The sequence below is a fragment of the Brassica napus genome, chromosome A10 (assembly GCF_020379485.1).
Source record: "Brassica napus cultivar Da-Ae chromosome A10, Da-Ae, whole genome shotgun sequence".
Classification (NCBI taxonomy): Eukaryota; Viridiplantae; Streptophyta; class Magnoliopsida; order Brassicales; family Brassicaceae; genus Brassica; species Brassica napus.
The window spans coordinates 1,665,034-1,683,924 of NC_063443.1; the positions used below are offsets into that span (position 1 = coordinate 1,665,034).

The window sequence follows — 18,891 nt, forward strand, 5'->3', positions numbered from 1 at the left end:
TGATTGTGGAAGGCTCTGCTTCACGTGGAATTTTTTATACATGTATGATAATGTTTTCTATGATTGTGCAGGTGGAGCTTCACGTGAAGTTAACAGAGACGAGGAGTGGTTGTCTTCTATCACGGCAGGGTCAGTAGTCAGGAGGAGTAGTATGTTGTTGTTTTCAGTTAAAAAAATTTTTAAATTTTTTTTTAAGATTCCTAATATAAGCAACTTGCAATGGAGGAGGAAAATTATCAAGTTGCTTAGTTAAGTTGCTTACTAAAAAAAATTCTTAAAAACCAATATTATATAATTAAGCAATCCATAATCAGTTGTTGGGATAATGGTGCTCTTAGTGTCTTCACTCCTCAGTACCGCAAGCGGAATAAATTGAACTATAATTTAATTCATGTTTGGAGTTTTAAAAATGTATTTACACTTTGTCAAAATACATCATCATTTCGCTAAATATTATAACATGATTATATAATTAAACATTTAATTGGTAATCTGTTTCACTAAATCTTCTATGCATATATAATTGAAGTCATTAACCAAAAGAAAACATATTTTAAAACAACTAAAAACGAAGATCAAGTCAATAGCCGAAAAGATTGGGGTTTGAGATTATTATGTTTTGTAGTATTAAAGACAAACCACAAGGAACCCTATAATTGCTCATAACCGGATGATCAGAACTGGAACCGAGATGAAAGCGATGATCATATATAAATAAAGCTTTTAGGTAGAGCTTATGTCGTATGATTATTTAGAATCAGAAGTTCTGATTTGTGAGGGGTTCAATTACTCTCTCTAATGTTTTCATAATCTCAAGAGTACTTATCTTCTACAAAAGTTACGATGCATTCGTTGATGCTTTCATCAAAATTGGCCGAAGTTCTGATCTATAGTGGAAAAACAGCAAGGAGTTTTCCACTATGCAAAGCATTCGTTTCAACGTCAAGGCCCTTACAGGTAAGAACCAATGGATATATGTTTTCAGTTAACAGTTTTGTTTAACAGGAGTAGTTTTTGTTCATTTGATTTGTGTAGCCATGACCATTTAGAAAAAGACAAGATTTTTCAAAGTTTCGAGTACAATGGAAAACTCATGATCTTTTGAAAAACGTGTGTTTTACACAAACAAAAACTTATATTCCATATTATAAAATTTTAATTTGACTATAAGATATCTTATATATTAAAACAGAAGTCATGACTTATTTTCATGTGTGATTTTTTTTAGTTTGGACCGTTCCAAAAAAATATCATATTTTACATAAATTCATTATTATATCTTTTAATATTTTTATCTTTTTATTTGAAATACAAATGAATATATTTAAAATATTCTAACAAAATCTTTTTAAAATCTTCTTAGAATCTTTTTTAAATTTACTTTCGAAAATTGTTAGTTTTAATTTAAATTATCATAAAATAATTAGAAATTAAAATTGAATATAGTTTTGGTTTATAAACGAAAATTTAAATAAAATAAAATTAATTAATTTCAAAAATACATTTACTAATATTTTTAAAGATTTTGTTAGAAATAAATATTTATTTCTATTTTAATTTTTTCAAATTTTTTTTGAATAAAATAAAAATCATGATTTTTTGATGAGTGATATTTTTATTTGGACCATCGTTTAAATTTTCTATTAAATGTATATCACTAATGCTAATATATATATATATATATATATATATATATAATATTTTTAACTACTTTAATCATAATATCTTTTAATTTTTTAAAAAAAAATTAAAATTCTAACAAATTTCTTGAAAAAGATTATAATAAGATCTTAATTGTCATAAATTGAATATAAATATTTTTAACTAATTTTGTAATTAGTAATGAAATGTTACTAAAAGAATAAAATTATATCATATTTTATCAATTTTATAATAATATCTATCATTTAAAAAAAACGTTATATTGAACAAAATATGATAAAATTATTTTAAATTGATAAGTTAACATATTTTATTTTCATAAATATAAAATATTTATGCTAAAAACATAATATGTTGGTAGAACGGGTTAATATTAGTAAACTATATAATACATGTATAAAAATTTAACTTATCTTAAACTTTTTAATATACATTAATTTATTATATAAAATTAATAAACATTAAAAATTACTAAAAAAATCTAGCGATTTGAACTACGGATCATGATTATAATAAATTAAATACAAAATTGTTTTCGTATATGTTGTTTCATGCATTAAAAACTTTATTTTAGTAATCAAACGCAAACTCAATAGGACAAATATATAATAACCAATATATATATGTGATGATTTTAATTTACGGCATGAAAACTATAAAATTATTATATTTGACATAATTATACAAACATTTAAATATGTGAGTAACATTAAAAATATATAATAATTGTGTAAAATAAATAAATATATATATATATATACCCGCACGGTTGTGCGGGTGGAAATCTAGTAATATGTTGATATCCAATTAGTAGTACATATGGTTTGATTGGAAACTTGTATACATTTTTTTTACTTCAACGGATTTGTTTTATTGATTAATTTGAAATTACAAAGTCATTATACAAGAAACTTGTATGCATTAATATTATTCAAAACTCCGCTATTTTGTAAGATTGACAGCAGAAATACAAGAAATTTCATCGTTTCACATAAATTTTCATTTTATTTCACATACTATTATTTTGTTATGAATTCGCAATTCCTCAATGCTACCAATCAAAACCCTAAAGATGATTGCTAAAAGTTATGCATATAGGGCAGATCATTTATATATATATATATTGCATACTTTCTATTTGTGATTGGTTATGGTAAATGGAAAAGGGAAAAGAAGAGGCAGAGCAATGCCAAAAGGTGAAAGAAGCAGCAGAGGCGGTGAAGGAAGGAGCACAGGCGGTGAAAGAAACCACCGAGTATATCCAAGATGTCGCTTCTACTACGGCTAACCGTGTACGTAATCAGTTCACATATTTGATGATTTGATTATTCTGCTTAGTTATATATTACAGCGTTTATGGTTCATTGATTTGGTCAATTAGGTGAGTAAGATGACAAAGGATGTGACCGAGAAAGTTACTGAGACAACGGATTCTATCACTGAGAAAGCTAAAGGATCTGTATCTGGAGTTTTGGGCACAGCCAAAAACGCTACTGATATCATCAAAAATAAAATTCTTGGTGGTGATTAGTTATACTTATAAATATTTAATATGTTTACGTATGTTTCAATAAAATTAGTAGTATTCAAAATATTTGTAAACTTTATTTGGCAACGAATGCTTCAATGATATTTCTGACTATTTGGTTTTTTTTTTTTTGAGCTGTTCGAGATGAAACTTTCATATACCTACAAGTATTCAGGAAATGAACTGTTCATCCAACAATAAACCTAATTCAATTACAGAACTATAATATTTTTAATATAAATCATAACCGTCTAACTTTGGTTTATTTTCTTAAACTAGTTTCGTTTCTTAAAAGCTGAAAAATTAGAAAGCTGAACTCATATACTTAAATAAATGGAAACCAAACCAAATATTTTTTACAGATTATCTGACCATCTTTAATCTACCTCAGCTTTTGTAGCATAATAATGCAAATACGATGTATTGTGTCTTGAAAGATGATTGATACTTGTGTTGGAAGGAAGAATGAAATTACTTATTTTAATTGATTTGGTTGAGTAAAGCTGTAAAGGTAATTACTTTTTAGAAATGGTTAATGTGTTATCCATCGCTGTACGATCATTCAATGTTAAATTGTTAAGTGATACTAGATCAATATTTATGTTCCACAGAGTTGTTATAAACGTAATTTTTCGTTACATATATATATGGAGAATTTTACACATATCTAGGATTATTAAAAGCCTATATCGCTTTAAGTTGTAGACAATATATGGTCCCCTAACTCATCTGTTAATTAGTTGTAAATAATCATAATTAGTCTCAACAAAATCCTATGATGGTGAAAATAAAAGGTTATCATTATTGATGCCAAAAAAAAAAAAAGGTTATCATTATCTGTCGGAACATTTTGTCTGTGATTTTGATACTTCTTTTTGTCATGTGTGAGCACATGGAGCCGATTAAGCGTGTTTAAGCTTCTCTTGCTTTTCATGTTAAGGATCAACTTTCCAATGCAAAAAGCCAAATAAAAATAGATATGTTAATTTTTCTTCCCAACAAAAGATCTATACTATTAAAGCAGAATCTCTACTAGGATTCTGCCCTTAAATTTTCAAGGTATTTACAACTCTCTGCCATTAGTTATTTTCCTTTAAAAAAATAATAATAATTTGTGACTCCATTAATTCGACCAATCAAAAAGGAGTTTTTGTCCCACTGTTTTTAATGACAAAAAAAAAATCCCACTGTTTTCAAAATTCAAAATGAACATAAATTATAGCCCAACCATATTGCAGCAATTTTTTCCTAATTGTACGCATCATTTATTTCCTAAACCTATTTCAACATTAATGCATTAAAGTTTTGCAATCAAAAATCTATATTATTTAAGGAAATATCATTACGAAAATATTCAGTTTACATCTGTCATTTGTGCAAGACTTTACCATAGACAAGATACAATATCTCACTTAAGTTGCAACTCCTACGAAAGTTCGGTTTCGTGTTTATACCAATTTCAGAACAATATATCTTCCTATAACATAGCTAAAGTTAGATCTGCCGTAAATGGGTTTATGACCTTACAATATATACATATGAAATCTAATACATTTTATTGTCAGACGAAACTATGTAAATCATCTTTGCAAATGAGAATGTAAGTAAGAATCAGTTAAAAAAAAATGAGAATACAAATATTTTATGTCTACTTATATACTCTTATACAATATGATAAGAGAATACTATGACTCTTTTGTTCTAACTATTTTATATTTCGTATATCTAACATGTAAAAAGATAAAAGTTTCATGACTCATATGCAAGAAGGTTAATCCCGCGCTTTCAAAGCGCGGGTCAAAATCTAGTATGCTTTTAAAAGAAAAAGGAATACGTGTTAATCAATACTGGCTTATAATATGGGTTTAATACACAAAAATAGACTAAGTTTAGGATTAATATAAATTCACTAACAGGCTATCACGGTCTCTATAATTTTATAATGCATACTACTATTCACTAGCGTTTTTGATAATTTATTTCCTATGATGCTTGTTGCATAAACAATTTGAATATGATATTTTTTCTAAAGGTTAATGTGGTTGGAAGGCAAAACGGTAAAACATTTGGGGGTGATAGTCTGATAGATAGCTGGGTATTCGAATCTGTCGCAATTAAAGCTTTTCTAGTGTTGTCAAAGATTTATTCTTGGGTTCACCTTCTAGGTGAACCTTCACCAACCAATAAGATTGTGTCATTTTAGATTCAGTATCTTTTAAAAAAGGAAACAAAATATTATCGAATTATATTATATTTTTAAAATAAAAATTGAATTAATCACAAAAAGAAGATTTTTTAATCGCAAAAAAAAAAGAATTTGTTTTTCAAAAGTATTTTTAACGCTCCCAACAAATATTAAACTGTAAATCCTAAACCTTTAGGTAAACCCTAAACTCTTGAATAAATCATAAATCTTAAAGTTTAAGATTTGATCCAGGTTTGTTTCAACTTAAGAAAAGCCAGAGTTTGCTTCTTGCAAATGTTTTGGCAATAGTTGGTACCAAATCGTTTGAAGGTATATGGTGTTCTTCACATCCAGAGGAAGAGATTGGAGATTGAAGAAACAGAGGCGCGAAGGAGAGTATTGGTTTCAGATCTACTGGAAAGGTGTTTACCGATCTTCGGTGATGAGGAAACAGAAGCAAGGTTGAAAGAACAGAGTCTTTTGCGGTGAAATCTTCACGAAGTCGACGGTTGTCGTTTCACGGTGTTGACGGTTTCCGCTTCACGACCTCGACGGCTACTGCTCTGTGTGTGCATGGAGGACACGTGTTAACACGTGTTGCGTGAAGATGATGCTCTTAGGTTATTCTAGAAATTCTGTTCTTTTGGGCTTTAAAATTTAATGTTTTCTCTATATGGATCTTTCATTGTATTTTGAAACCTATGTAAAAGCCCATTAGGGTTTTAACATAAATGAAAGTTATGTTGACAAAAAAAAAAAAGATTTGATCCAAGAGTTTTAGATTTATCCAAGGGTTTAGGATTTACCCAAGGGTTTAGGGTTTACCAAGGGTTTAGGGTTTAGGATTAGGATTTAGTGTTTTGTTGATTGTGTTAAAAATATTTTTTTTTTAAATTCAAGAATTTAAAATTTATCAAAGGGTTTAGGATTTACCAAAGAGTTTAGGGTTTAGATTTAGAGTTTAGTGTTTTGTTTATGGTATTAATTTTTTTTGAAAACTTTTTTTTTTGCAACTACTATTATTTTTTTTATTTATACTTTCTTTAATTTTAAAAATATAATATAATTTGACAATATTTTGTTTTCTTTCTTAAAAGATATCAGATTTGAAATAACTAAATTTTATTGGTTGGTGAACCGTAGAGGATAAACCCAAAAATAACTCGTTGTCAAAATAACAGTAATGTAAAGTTTTTATAAACCGCCAATTAGTATTGGTTGCTTGCTTCTTTTTTTTTTCTTTTTTTTTGTTGACATTGGTTGCTTGCTTCTAAAGTTAAAATGTACTGTACCAATCATGACAAGTTACAACATGGTGGGAAAAAGCTAACAAATCCAGCAAACAAAGAAAAGTAGAAAGTTTCACAAATTATTTAGACCCTATATTTAATTATAAACCTCAAGAAATACACGAAAGATACGAAAAAAACAAGACAGTATTTTCTTGTTTTTTTTTTTTCTTGGTAAATGACAGAGACAATGGAAGAACAACCTGAGTTTATCAGACAGAACCAACAACACTTCGGGACTTTCTCTTTTACATGAAAGGTTGTTTTTCCCCCTTTACTTGTGTTAACTTGCGGTTGAAGCAAGCAAACCCGAGGTTGAGAAAAATCGATACAAAACACACACAAAAAAAGATAATTGGCTTTTTAAAAATGACAAATGTGTGAAAATGTACACTTTTGTCTAAATATAATTGAAGATGGTTTTGAATTTTGGTGGTAAATGGTGTTGGAAGGAGGTTTAGAAACAACTATGAGGTACATTGACGTCCTCTGCGACAAGGTAGAGCTCCAGCGTCGTTAGTAATGGTTGCGACCAGTGAAGAAGATTTAGCTGCGAGGCTAGAGGCACGTGCGTAGCTACCAGATGAAGCGGCTCCAGAAGCAGTGAAATAAGCTCCGTTCTGAAGCAAATCTCCTTCCGTTCTCCAGTTCCATCCTTTCCAATGACTAGCCGGTGTGTCCACTCTCTTAGTCACCTATCAAAAAACATTCAATACCATAATGTCACACACTCTTCTTTTTTTTTTTAATACCAGGAGGTTTGGAGTCGAAGCCCGAAACCACATGTAGTATCAGTTTCGTCCCAGCAGTCACTCGTTCGTTTCAATGGTTTTGATTAGGTTTGTTACCTCTTTAGCAAAGGGATTCTTCGGGGCGGCGTAGCGGTTTCCTTGACTGTTGATTGTCGGGTTTGCGCTTCCACCAATCGCGTACATTTCCCAGTGAGTGTAGTCATTGTTCACGACATGGAAATACCCGTGTCGGCACCTGCAAGAAAAGTTAATTTTATTGGTCATAAAACAAAACAGAGTAAACAGAGCATACTATATTTTTTTGTTCGGTCTTTAGACATACCTCGGCATTCTTTGAATAAGTCCGACTCCAAAATGGTTATAAGCAATAGTAACTTGCATAGCTTTATCCCTCGTGTAAGAATCACTATGTCCGAGCAACATAACCTCGTTATGATGAGTCATATGGTTGTTAGAGATGGTAATCGCCGTCGAGCCCATAACAGCATCCACAAGCCCATCAGCGCAATGAGACAACGAGTTGTGATCAATCCAAACATGACTCGATCCAAAGATCGAAATCGCGTCACCATCCGCCATAGTCCTCCACCCAAAGTGCGTCTCTGAGCTTCTCACCATAGCGTTACCCGTCGGTCTACAGTCATGAATATGCAACCCATGCACGATGACGTTCGTCACGTACTGAATCGTGATGCAACCGCCGTTAGCGATGTGAACGTTTGCGCCGCGTCCGTCGATCGTTTTGAAGCTGTTGACGATCAGCTCTTGTTTTAGCTGAATCACCATGTCGCGTTTGAAAACGATCCATAGCGGTCGGTCTTGGATCACGGCGTGACGTAGTGTCCCCGGTCTAGGGTTAACCGGGTTGTCGTCATTTGGGTCGGTGACTACGTAGAAACGCCCGTCTCGTCCACCGATCGCGTTTCTTCCGAACCCGATTCCACAGTCCGCTAGGCGTTTGCGGTTCTTGTGCCAGTTGGCATCGCATCTCCAACAATCGTCGATAGGGTTGCCTGTTCCGCAAGTAAAGTAACCTAGCTTCCTCCTCTCGGTATGGTTTCTTACACTCCTGTAAAATCATTACCCGGTTTAGATTAGTTTCATATTTCATTCTATTTTGTGAACCGGATCTTCTTCATGAACTTAAAATAAAATTGTTAGAAAAATCAAAATCACATCAGAACATGTGCACATGACATTGTTGATATAAATAGTATTTTTAGACTTTTTTCATAGACGTGTGTCGGTGGGATTAGGTTCTCTGGCTAAGATTCTTGAAGCAAACGACGTTACAGAGTACCGTTAAATAAGGCCAAACAAAATATTGCCGTTGGATACCGACGCTCAAGTCCGTCCGTTTTAACGGATACCGTTTTGGGATCTTATTGTTTTTTGACCGTATAAAGTGTACATTGTTCTGTTACGACCACATGGGAACTGTCCAAAATAATTATATATTTTTTCTTTTCAAAACCTATTTAAAATATACAAAAGAAATATGGATTTTATTTAAAAACAGAAAATATGGATATTTTTTTAAAAAACTATTGTACGTATTTTGAAAGTAAATGTTAACGAATTCGCAGTGTGTACTCAGCCGTATACAAATGGTTAGCGATGTGAAAGATAATTTAATTTTGTGGGAGGCATGATATACATGTAGATGCAATAATGCGTTGGACGCGGATCTGCCTAGCATTAGTGCATGTGGTGTTTGCGTTGAAAACTGTCTGCTATAACTACTAGTTCAACAACAGTTGACAAGAAATAGAAAAAACTGAGAACTATTGCGAACAGTGTTAAAATGTAATAAACTACTATATTGAGAAAGAATACAATGAAATTTAACTTTTACAATTTCTATGCATGAAACTGTAGTAGGTGATATAAATATGTATACTTTTTAGAGAAAGATTAGAAAAGGAAAGAAAAGGTACAATAAATATCTTGTTTCATGAAAATAAAATACTTAATAGATATCTTACTTAAAGATATGAGCCTGACAAAAATAATTATTAGCAAATGTTCACGGGACTAGATCTCACTAGTAGCAAGAATAAATTAATTATCGAACACTATATTTGTCATAGTTTATAAATAGTGTGAATATGGGGTAAGAATTAAATTAGTTAGAGAGGAAATAAATGTGACAGCTTTGTATGATGGATCTTGATCCGACACTAGATTGAAACAAAAGTCACAACACTATTGTTGAATAATAGTTAGGACTCACTGGACCATACCCAAATATTTTATTGAATTTCTATGACTTTTCCCCTTACTACTTTATATATATATATATATATATTTTAGAAAATACTTTATATATTATCATATGATAGTTTTAAGAAAATCTTACATTTCAGCCAAGGCGATAACTTCGTCCGCTACTTCATCTGGATTTGTCACTGCATGCGTGTTCCATTCATTTTCGTCGGAACTGAAAAATAAACAGGAAGATCATTTACAAAATAGAAATAAAAATTTGAGAATCTAGAGAAAATTAATGATTGACAATATAGTAATGTTTTTGATAAATTTAATCATTGGAGAATGCACACACACTACACTGCTCCATAAAATTCGCTATCCGGAGAAACCGTTAAAATCTTTCAGACATAACTATCGAACGACGAAACTAACCCTATCGAACAATTCCGACAGGGGTACTGAGTAGCCATTGTCTAAGGTTAAAGCGGTAATTTACAACAGTCAATTGTAACTACACATTATCGTTGACTCATGAGTGTACGTAATGCAACAAAAAAGGCAGAACGTACGGTTTAGATCGATGGATCTGGATCACAACACAACTTACAACGGCTCAGGTTATTTGTTTAAACAACGATGAAGCTAGTATTGTGGAGTAGTAGCCTAGTAGAGATCGAAAAGGCAAAAAAACAACCAAAAACTATTTTTCTCATTCCTGCTAATTTTGTCGGTTGAAAAAGGAATTAAAACAGTGAAAATAAATGATTTTTATAGTTATGTTTTGGATTTTTATTTGGAATCTAGCGAAAATGTAGCTCAAGAATGAACAATGTAACTGAGTTCAAAAAAAGAATGAACAATGTAACGAATCAATGATGTAAAACAAATTAATTAAATAAATGTTCTTCTCTATATCGAAAGATGCATATCATACGGAAAAAAAAAACAAAGAGGTGTATAGACCTGGAGAGAGATGAGATCTTGTCGTGCGTACTGTTCTCCATTGCTCCGACGAAGAAGAGTAGACACATCATAGCTAAAATCCATGTCGGAAGAACCGCCATTGGAGCCGAAGCTGAACAGAGTGTTTGCTGTGGTCCGAGAGAATTAGAACAGAGGAGAGATAGAGAAGTGAGAGATAAAAAGACAGTGAATGTACGAGTTTGGAGATGTAGTGGCCCTCTTATAGAATCTGTAGAGTGGAAAAAAGAAGACGACACGAAAAGGAGCCGTTAAGACGGCCGTTATGTATCGAAACCATACGACGACGTGTGGTACAATTTGATTCTTTGTTTTGCCTTTTTAACGTGATTAGTTTGTTAACTCCACCTCTTTATTTACCGTTCTAACTGCCACTAACTGCTCAAGCGTGTTGATTTACATACCTCGCACGCTTTAATAATTTTGCCAACGAATGCCTTTTTTTTCCTTTCATATGTATGTAATTAATTTATAGTCATAACATAGTATTTTGCTTGTTTAGACTTATAGACTTTAGTAATCAATAATCATACTATTTGTAAACATCCGACCTTTTAAAGCAAGACAAATGATGTTATATACATATTTATATAAAAGATTAATTATATATTTTTCAAATTCTAGTAACCTATATTAACATCTCAATCAGAAAAGATGAAGATGGAGAAACAAGATTGAGCTGAGATGGTGAATCGAGGAAGAAGATGAAAATAGAAGTTTGTTATTTCTCATAATCATGAAATGTACATGTGTGTTCAATATATATATGCACGGTTAAGCTAAAGGAACCTTAACCAATACAAACCAGTTACTAAACCGGAATATATACTAATACGCCCCTCTCAAGTCTTTATCATTGGAGCTTGTCGAAGATAAAGACTTGACAATGACAAACGAGAGAGAAAAGAGTTGAAGGGACCCGGATGCAACGGTTTGGTGAGGATGTCTGCTAACTGATTGCCAGTAGTGACATGAAAGGTCTTCAACTTGCCGGCTTTGAGCTGATCACGAACAGTATGACAATCGATCTCAATATGCTTAGTACGTTCGTGAAAGACCGGGTTGTTGGCAATGTGAAGCGCTGACTTGTTGTCACAATACAACTTAGCTGGACCCGTGACTGAGACATGAAGATCACGAAGCAACTGTTGAATCCAAATCAATTCACATGTTGCCAAAGCAAGACTGCGATACTCAGCCTCTGTACTACTTCGACTCACCACAGCTTGCTTCTTTGACTTCCAAGATATCAATGAGGTACCAAGATAAACGCAAAAGCCAGTAATGGAGCGACGAGACTCTTTGCAAGTAGCCCAGTCAGCATCAGCAAAGGCGTTTAAACACAGCTCAGAGGAAGATGAATACATCAAACCTTGTCCCAGGTTGTTCTTGAGATACCGTAAGACCTTATGCGCTGCTTGTAGATGTATATCAGTCGGTGCAGATAAGAACTGACTCAGCTGATGCACCGCAAATGTAATATCAGGTCTCGTGATGGTTAGATACAAGAGACGACCAATAAGTTCTCTATAGACCTTAGCATCAACAAGTGGTTTGCCCAAATCCTTTGTAAGATGCAGAGTAGGATCCATTAGAATGGAACTTGGCTTACAGCCTAGAAGACCAGAATCTTCCAACAAATTCAACGTATACTTTCGTTGACAAACCGAGATACCTTCAGCAGATCGTGCTATCTCAAGACCAAGAAAGAAACGAGCTTGTCCAAGATCTTTTATCTTGAATTCAGACCGAAGAAGTGCTTGTAAAGAAGCCACTGCAGCGTTATCATTGCTAGCTATCAGTATGTCATCCACATAAACCAAGACAGCAACAAAAGAGGATGAAGTATGCTTCACAAAGAGCGTGTTATCTGCAGGAGACTGAATGTAGTTAGCACCCAATAAGACTGAAGAGAATCGCTTATACCACTGGCGAGAAGCTTGCTTCAAGCCATATAAAGACTTCCTGAGGCGATAAACAGGATTTGGAGGAAGTTCTACACCAGCAGGAGGAGTATAACCCTGAGGTAAGCGCATATATATCTCTTCATCAAGATCTCCATGTAGAAAAGCATTTGAAACATCCATCTGATTCAAGCTCCAGCCATTGATTGCAGCAAGACTCAGAAGAAGCTTGACACTTGTTAACTTCGCTACAGGCGAGAAGGTATCAAGATAATCAATACCTTCTTGTTGTGTAAAGCCCTGAGCCACCAGACGACCCTTATTACGTTCCACTGTCCCATCAGCATTGTATTTGATAGTAAAGATCCATCGACAACCCACTACATTCTTACCAACAGGTAAAGAAACAATATCCCATGTTCTGTTTTGCTCCATAGCCTCAAGTTCCACATTCACAGTCTTCTTCCACTTATCAGATTTCATGGCCTGTTGAAACGTTTTAGGTTCTATTTCCATCGAATAAGAATGAACAACAGCTTGAAAAACAGGATTAAAACGATCATAAGAGACCACAGATGATAAGGGATAAGGTGTTTTGAATGATGGTGGAAATGAAGGAGAAGTAACAGATGAAAAAGGAATAAGGCAACAAAGGTGTGGAGGTAAAGTAAAAGAAGGACAAGATAGGCGAGCTGAAAGTGGAGTATTAGAAAGAAGGGAAGCACAATGATACTGAGACAGATAAGTAGGAGCTTTAGTAGTTCGTTTTGGCCTAGATACATTCTCAGATTCTATACGAACATCTTCTACTACATTCCTATCAGTGCTAGCATTGTTATGAGTGTGTGAACGTGTAGTAGTAGGCATAGAAGTGGAACAATCACCATCCTTCATGATAGGCATTGACTCTACAAAGTGTAAAGGTGCAGGCATTGGTAAAATTGTATTAGGAAACATATCAACAGATTTCGATAAGAGTTCAGACGTTTTAAAAGGAAAAACTTTCTCATGGAATACGACATTTAGAGAAATCTGAACAACATGAGACTCCAAATCTAGAACTTTATATCCCTTATATCCTGATGGATAACCAAGAAACACACAAGGCACTGCACGAGGTGAAAATTTTGTTCGATCTTTAGCATGAGTAGAAGCAAAGCACAAACAACCAAAGTTTCTTAACAAAGAATAATCTGGAACTTTCTTGAGTAATTTTTCAAAAGGAGATTTGTTATCTAACAATGGAGAAGGCATACGATTGATCAAGAACACTGCAGTCATCACACAATCAGACCAATATTCCAAGGGCACATTTGATTGAAATAGCAAAGAGCGAGCTACATTTAACAAGTGTTGGTGTTTTCTCTCAACTACTGAATTTTGCTGAGGAGTATAAGCACAGGAGAAGTAATGAAACATACCAAGTGTTTTAATGAGATCAGTAAAGGCCAATTCAGGTGCATTATCAGTTCTGATTGCTTTGACTTTCATGTTGTATTGAGTTGAAATGTGTTTAAGAAACAATAGAAAAATAACCGAAACCTCTCCTTTATTCTTTAACATATAGATCCATGTTACTCTAGTACAATCATCAACCAATGTAAGGAAATATCTATAACCCTCTACTGATTGAACACTAAATGGCCCCCATATGTCTAAATGAACCAAATCAAAAGGAGATTGAGAAAGCGTATTATGAGAAACATACGCAAGACGTCGTTGTTTTGATAATGGACATATTGTGCAAGGAGTATTATCAGACGCTACATGTGTAAATGCTGGTAAACGTGAATATAGTTTTTGCAAGTAAGTAGTGGAAGGATGCCCCAAACGTTGATGCCACAAGTTGCTATCAGCTGACACAGAACCACAGAACACAGCACTGCCAGACGATGCATGACTAGTAGTATCAAGAATGTAAAGATTGTTGTATAAGCTACCCTTCCCAATCATCAAGCCCCGAGAAAGTTCCTGGATTAAGCAACCATTAGGAAAGAAGTGAGCAGCACAAACCAATGTTTTTATTAGACTACTCACGCTTATCAAGTTGAATCGAAAATCAGGAACAAGCAACACATCATAGAGTATCAAAGAAGGACTAATCTTAATTGTGCCTGTGTGTGTAATAGGAACTTTAAGACCATTAGGAAGAGTTACTGTAAAAGAAGACACAGGTGTAAAACTATCAAACATATCTAGAGCAGAACAAACATGACTAGAAGCTCCACTATCTATTATCCAAGCATCATGTGGAAGTAGGGAAGGTAGAGTTGAAAGGCAATGATTTTGATATAAAAGGTTGTGATTTTGAAATGTAAGATTGATAGAAGGAAAGGGTACTGTACCGGATGATGAATGAGTATTCATCAGACCATGTTCTGTAATCGTGGCTTGTGGAATTGAAGACGATGAGGAAAGAGCTTGAGGCTCTGAAACTCGAACATGAGCATTGAACTGAGAGATCAAACTTTGTATCTGTTGAGGGGTGAAGCTCTGTAGATTTAGATCCATGCCACCACTAGTCAAATGAGGAGTGACTGGCGGTAAAGAATAGTAGCGTGAATCTGGATCAGCACACACATTCGCAACTGCATTAGCCACCTGAGAAGAAGTTGGAACCAAGCTTTGATTCTGATATTTCGGCTGAGACTGCACATTCTTGGACTGAGACACATTCTTGTTCTGATAAGAACCATATGCTCTATAGCCAGGGGGTAGCCGTGTAACTTGAAACACTTCTGAATAGTGTGACCAGCCTTACCACAATGTGTGCACATAGGTCGCTGTGCAGTCCGTCCAGCATTATAAGCTGCAGCATATGCTATTTCATCAACACCCGAAGCTTGTAGAACTGTAGGCAAAGGAACTACTGCTTGAAAAGCCACATTATCAACCGCAGTAACTGGTCGAATAGACCTCTGACGTTCATCCTGAGTCACAATATTGAACGTTTCTTCAATGGTTGGAATGGGTTTAAGCATTAGTATGTGACGCCGAGTGTGCTCATATGATTCATTTAGCCCCATGAGGAACTTAGTCACTCGACTACGTTGTTGTAGCTTCTCCCACAAGTACAGACCCGTGGAGCATCATCTTGCTTGAATCGAGAAAGCAAATTGTTCCAAATTCCTTCAGCCGTGAAGATAAAGAGCAAGCTCTGAGCAATCTTCTTTGACACAGAGTTCATCAACCACGTCGCCACAATGTCGTTACAACGAGACCAAGCACCATAATCACGATGCGTAGGAGATGGTTTAGAGATAGTACCATCGATAAAGCCGAGCTTGTTACGAACGTTCAAAGCCATACGAACTGAACGCCTCCAAGAGTGAAAATCCGCAGCTGTTGTCAATCGATCTGTGACGAGCACCAAGCCAGCATGATCGTTATGATGTAGATAGTACGGATTCTCATAAAGATCGGAGACAGAACGAGTCGAATCTTGAGTCGCAGCCATGACGAAAGTTCGCAAGAAATCGATTACTGAGATGACGAATCGAGATGAACAAGCACGAACAAGACGCAAACAATCAGACGTACGAGAAGATCGCAAATCGTAACGGCCAAGATACAGAACAATCGCGAAAGAGAAAGCAAAGGAAGACTCATGAGGAAAAGAATGAAATCACAGCTCAACGAACGAAGCGGAAGATGAGTGTATTGTGCTATGATACCATATTAACATCTGAATCAGAGAAGATGAAGATGGAGAAACAAGATTGAGCTGAGATGGTGAATCGAGGAAGAAGATGAAAATAGAAGTTTGTTAATCCTCATAATTATGAAATGTACATGTGTGTTCAATATATATATGCACGGTTAAGCTAAAGGAACCTTAACCAATACAAACCAGTTACTAAACCGGAATATATACTAATAACCTATGTCAAAATATAAACTATCTCTATATTTGATTCTAAAGAAATTAGTAGTCTATAATTTAGGATTCACTAAAATAATTTAATATTACGCAGGGTTGTAACTAAATATATGTTTTAAAATGTTTTCCTCCATTCTCTATGTTTTATGTAAATATATGTAGACGAAAAAATAAATATGTTATCAATTTCATTGCCAGTAAAAATAAATATAAATGACTGAATTAATAACTCAAATCATATAAATATTTGTAATACTATTGATAATGTACATTTTGGAGTTTAAAGCTAATAGCTAACATGTAAAATATCTTAGTTATTGAGTTAACCAGCCAGTAAATTAAAAGGCAGTTTTACAAACTTTTGCTGATTAACAGTTATAAACAAAAAATAATTTTATTCTTTACTATCTTGGGGTTCAAATTCCACTCTTTACTCTTTATATAGTAGTTAAATGCTATTCCAAACTAAAATTCATTCTCAAGCGAAAATCTTAATATGCATTAATCAAGTCATCTAAAATACGACTGTAGACGCTATTATACCCACCGTCAATAAACTTGATTAGTTTTTTTTTTTTTTTTGAAAAAAGGGCTTTAAATAAACTTGATTAATTAATTAGCTTAAGAGTAGTAGTTATAGATTCACTGGAATGACCACGAATTTCAAAATTTTACCTTATAGAATCAAATGGTAATTAGTAATTATTGACCTGTGAATAACTGAATGACTTTAAGTTTCTCCTTTTTAATTAAATAGCAAGCCTTTTATCAAAAAGAAGTAAATAATAATTGAATGACTTCGAATATGACTGAAGCAACAAAGAAGATGAAGAAGTTAATTGGCTTCGAACTAATGCTTTCACTTTCGCATTAACAGCAAGTGAATATGACTGGAGCAGAAAATAGATAATCCTATTAACTTTTCTTCCTTTGAATTGTAGACTCGTAGTAACACCTCATCAATAAAATATGAGCAAGGGAAAGAGAGTCCGTACACGGAAACCAGTTGTCATAGTTTCCTGCTGAATTAGCGGGTACTGGAGTATATACTACATTAATATTTTAAAATACAAATTATTTTCCGTGAAGGCATATACTATATACTCACTGATTTTCGGAGGCGTTAATCACGGCTTACAAAGAAAGATAAGTCACCAAAAACTTAAAGAATACGCGTTGAGTCGTTGACTAACTAATCCAAAGAAGTTTTCAAACTGTTCTCACTATTGGTTGTAAAACTGGGTGCTCAATAAATTTGGTCAAATCGGTTAAAGCACAATGGAAACTGTATTGCAAAAGCAATTTGAAATAATAAATCGAGCAAATCATATTCTAGACTGGTCTGAAAAAACCTACTATGACTTCTTTCTACAATCATTCATAGATATACTAGCTTGTCGTCCATAGTTAGATTACAAAATCAATGAACTGGGTATCTTCACTGGCTTGTAGTCCAGTTAATTTGCACAAGGTTTAATAAATCAGTAAATAATTGTGTATTCTAACATAAGTTAATTTATACTGCAACTTGAATATATATTTATAAAATTGTAATTATTAATAAATTAGGTTTAGTAACACGTAACAAATTTTATGTTAATTAGATGAGAATGGTGATAACAAACCATTATAGTTTGATGCCATGTTATTTTATCCAATTTTTTTTAAAAATAACATATATATAGTTATTTACGCTATAGTTGAAAAACTTATAGTGGTTTTAGTCGTGAAATTAAAATTTTCAAGTTATATGTAAATATTCCCAATGATTAAAATTTGGTTATAAATACCTTTATAGGGAGCAAGAATAATGTTCCCATGCAACAACCAATAGTCATCATAATGTCAAGTATTTTTCCACGCTTTTCGTAATTCTATTTTACCCATTTACCCCTCAGTCCCAGCCTTACCATACTTGGCCGTATTAATGATATCATGTCCCCAATCCTTTTCTATCCCAAATACACACAAGTTCTTTCTTCTACCCAATCGAGCTTCAAACTAAGAGTATTGACTGTATTGTATTTTTTTTTGGATAGATAAGAGTATTGTATTTTATTTGTCAAAACAACAACAATTAAGAGTATTGTAACTTTGTAATTAACATGACTACCGCTGCACTCATCCATGAGTCCACGTCTCTCAGCACATTCTAATTCGGTGGGTTCCATATTTCCATACGCTAGAGAATTTTAACTGCAGAGTTTCATCATGATTATATAACAAAAATAACAAACTTAGTTGATATAAATAATCATCAATCATATTAAATTTCTCACATGAACCACCAACCATAGTTATGAAAAAAATAGAAGTGTTCACTACATACTTCAGTTCAAAGTATATTTGATTTTAAATCGATACATAGTTTAGTTCGGTTCAGTTTGGTTACTGACTACACTGAGATTAAATTGGATACCCATAGTTTAAAACTAATTCTAACATTCAAACATGTATATAACTATATAAAGAATTTTACATGAAGGATGCAACTGGTTA

General features: G+C 33.4%; 2 protein-coding genes across 2 annotated transcripts; one reads left to right on the top strand and one right to left on the bottom strand.

Annotated features, from left to right (window-relative positions):
- The first annotated feature begins 730 nt into the window (after window positions 1–730).
- On the top strand, window positions 731–3,312 carry LOC111206278 (uncharacterized protein At4g13230). The gene is made up of 3 exons (XM_048743417.1): window positions 731–957; window positions 2,829–2,954; window positions 3,044–3,312. Exons 1-3 carry the CDS (start codon window positions 844–846, stop codon window positions 3,191–3,193), a joined length of 390 nt encoding a protein of 129 aa, XP_048599374.1. The 5' UTR covers window positions 731–843; the 3' UTR covers window positions 3,194–3,312.
- Window positions 3,313–6,855: 3,543 nt separating this feature from the next.
- LOC125579365 (probable pectate lyase 1) lies at window positions 6,856–10,844 on the bottom strand. Its single transcript, XM_048743418.1, has 5 exons — window positions 10,591–10,844; window positions 9,776–9,856; window positions 7,739–8,485; window positions 7,513–7,651; window positions 6,856–7,359 (listed from the first exon to the last, which is right to left on the bottom strand). Exons 1-5 carry the CDS (start codon window positions 10,689–10,691, stop codon window positions 7,132–7,134), a joined length of 1,296 nt encoding a protein of 431 aa, XP_048599375.1. The 5' UTR covers window positions 10,692–10,844; the 3' UTR covers window positions 6,856–7,131.
- Window positions 10,845–18,891: the final 8,047 nt, after the last annotated feature.

What these genes read in the sequence shown, in the direction of transcription:
- LOC111206278 (XM_048743417.1), top strand. Translation starts at nt 844, where the DNA reads ATGCATTCGTTGATGCTTTCATCAAAATTGGCCGAAGTTCTGATCTAT. An exon ending in CAACGTCAAGGCCCTTACAG is followed by an intron (nt 958 to 2,828) that starts GTAAGAACCAAT and finishes TAAATGGAAAAG; the next exon opens with GGAAAAGAAGAGGCAGAGCA. An exon ending in CTTCTACTACGGCTAACCGT is followed by an intron (nt 2,955 to 3,043) that starts GTACGTAATCAG and finishes TTGGTCAATTAG; the next exon opens with GTGAGTAAGATGACAAAGGA.
- LOC125579365 (XM_048743418.1), bottom strand. Translation starts at nt 10,691, where the DNA reads ATGGCGGTTCTTCCGACATGGATTTTAGCTATGATGTGTCTACTCTTC. An exon ending in CTTATTCAAAGAATGCCGAG is followed by an intron (nt 7,652 to 7,738) that starts GTATGTCTAAAG and finishes CTTTTCTTGCAG; the next exon opens with GTGCCGACACGGGTATTTCC. An exon ending in AGAATCCCTTTGCTAAAGAG is followed by an intron (nt 7,360 to 7,512) that starts GTAACAAACCTA and finishes GTTTTTTGATAG; the next exon opens with GTGACTAAGAGAGTGGACAC.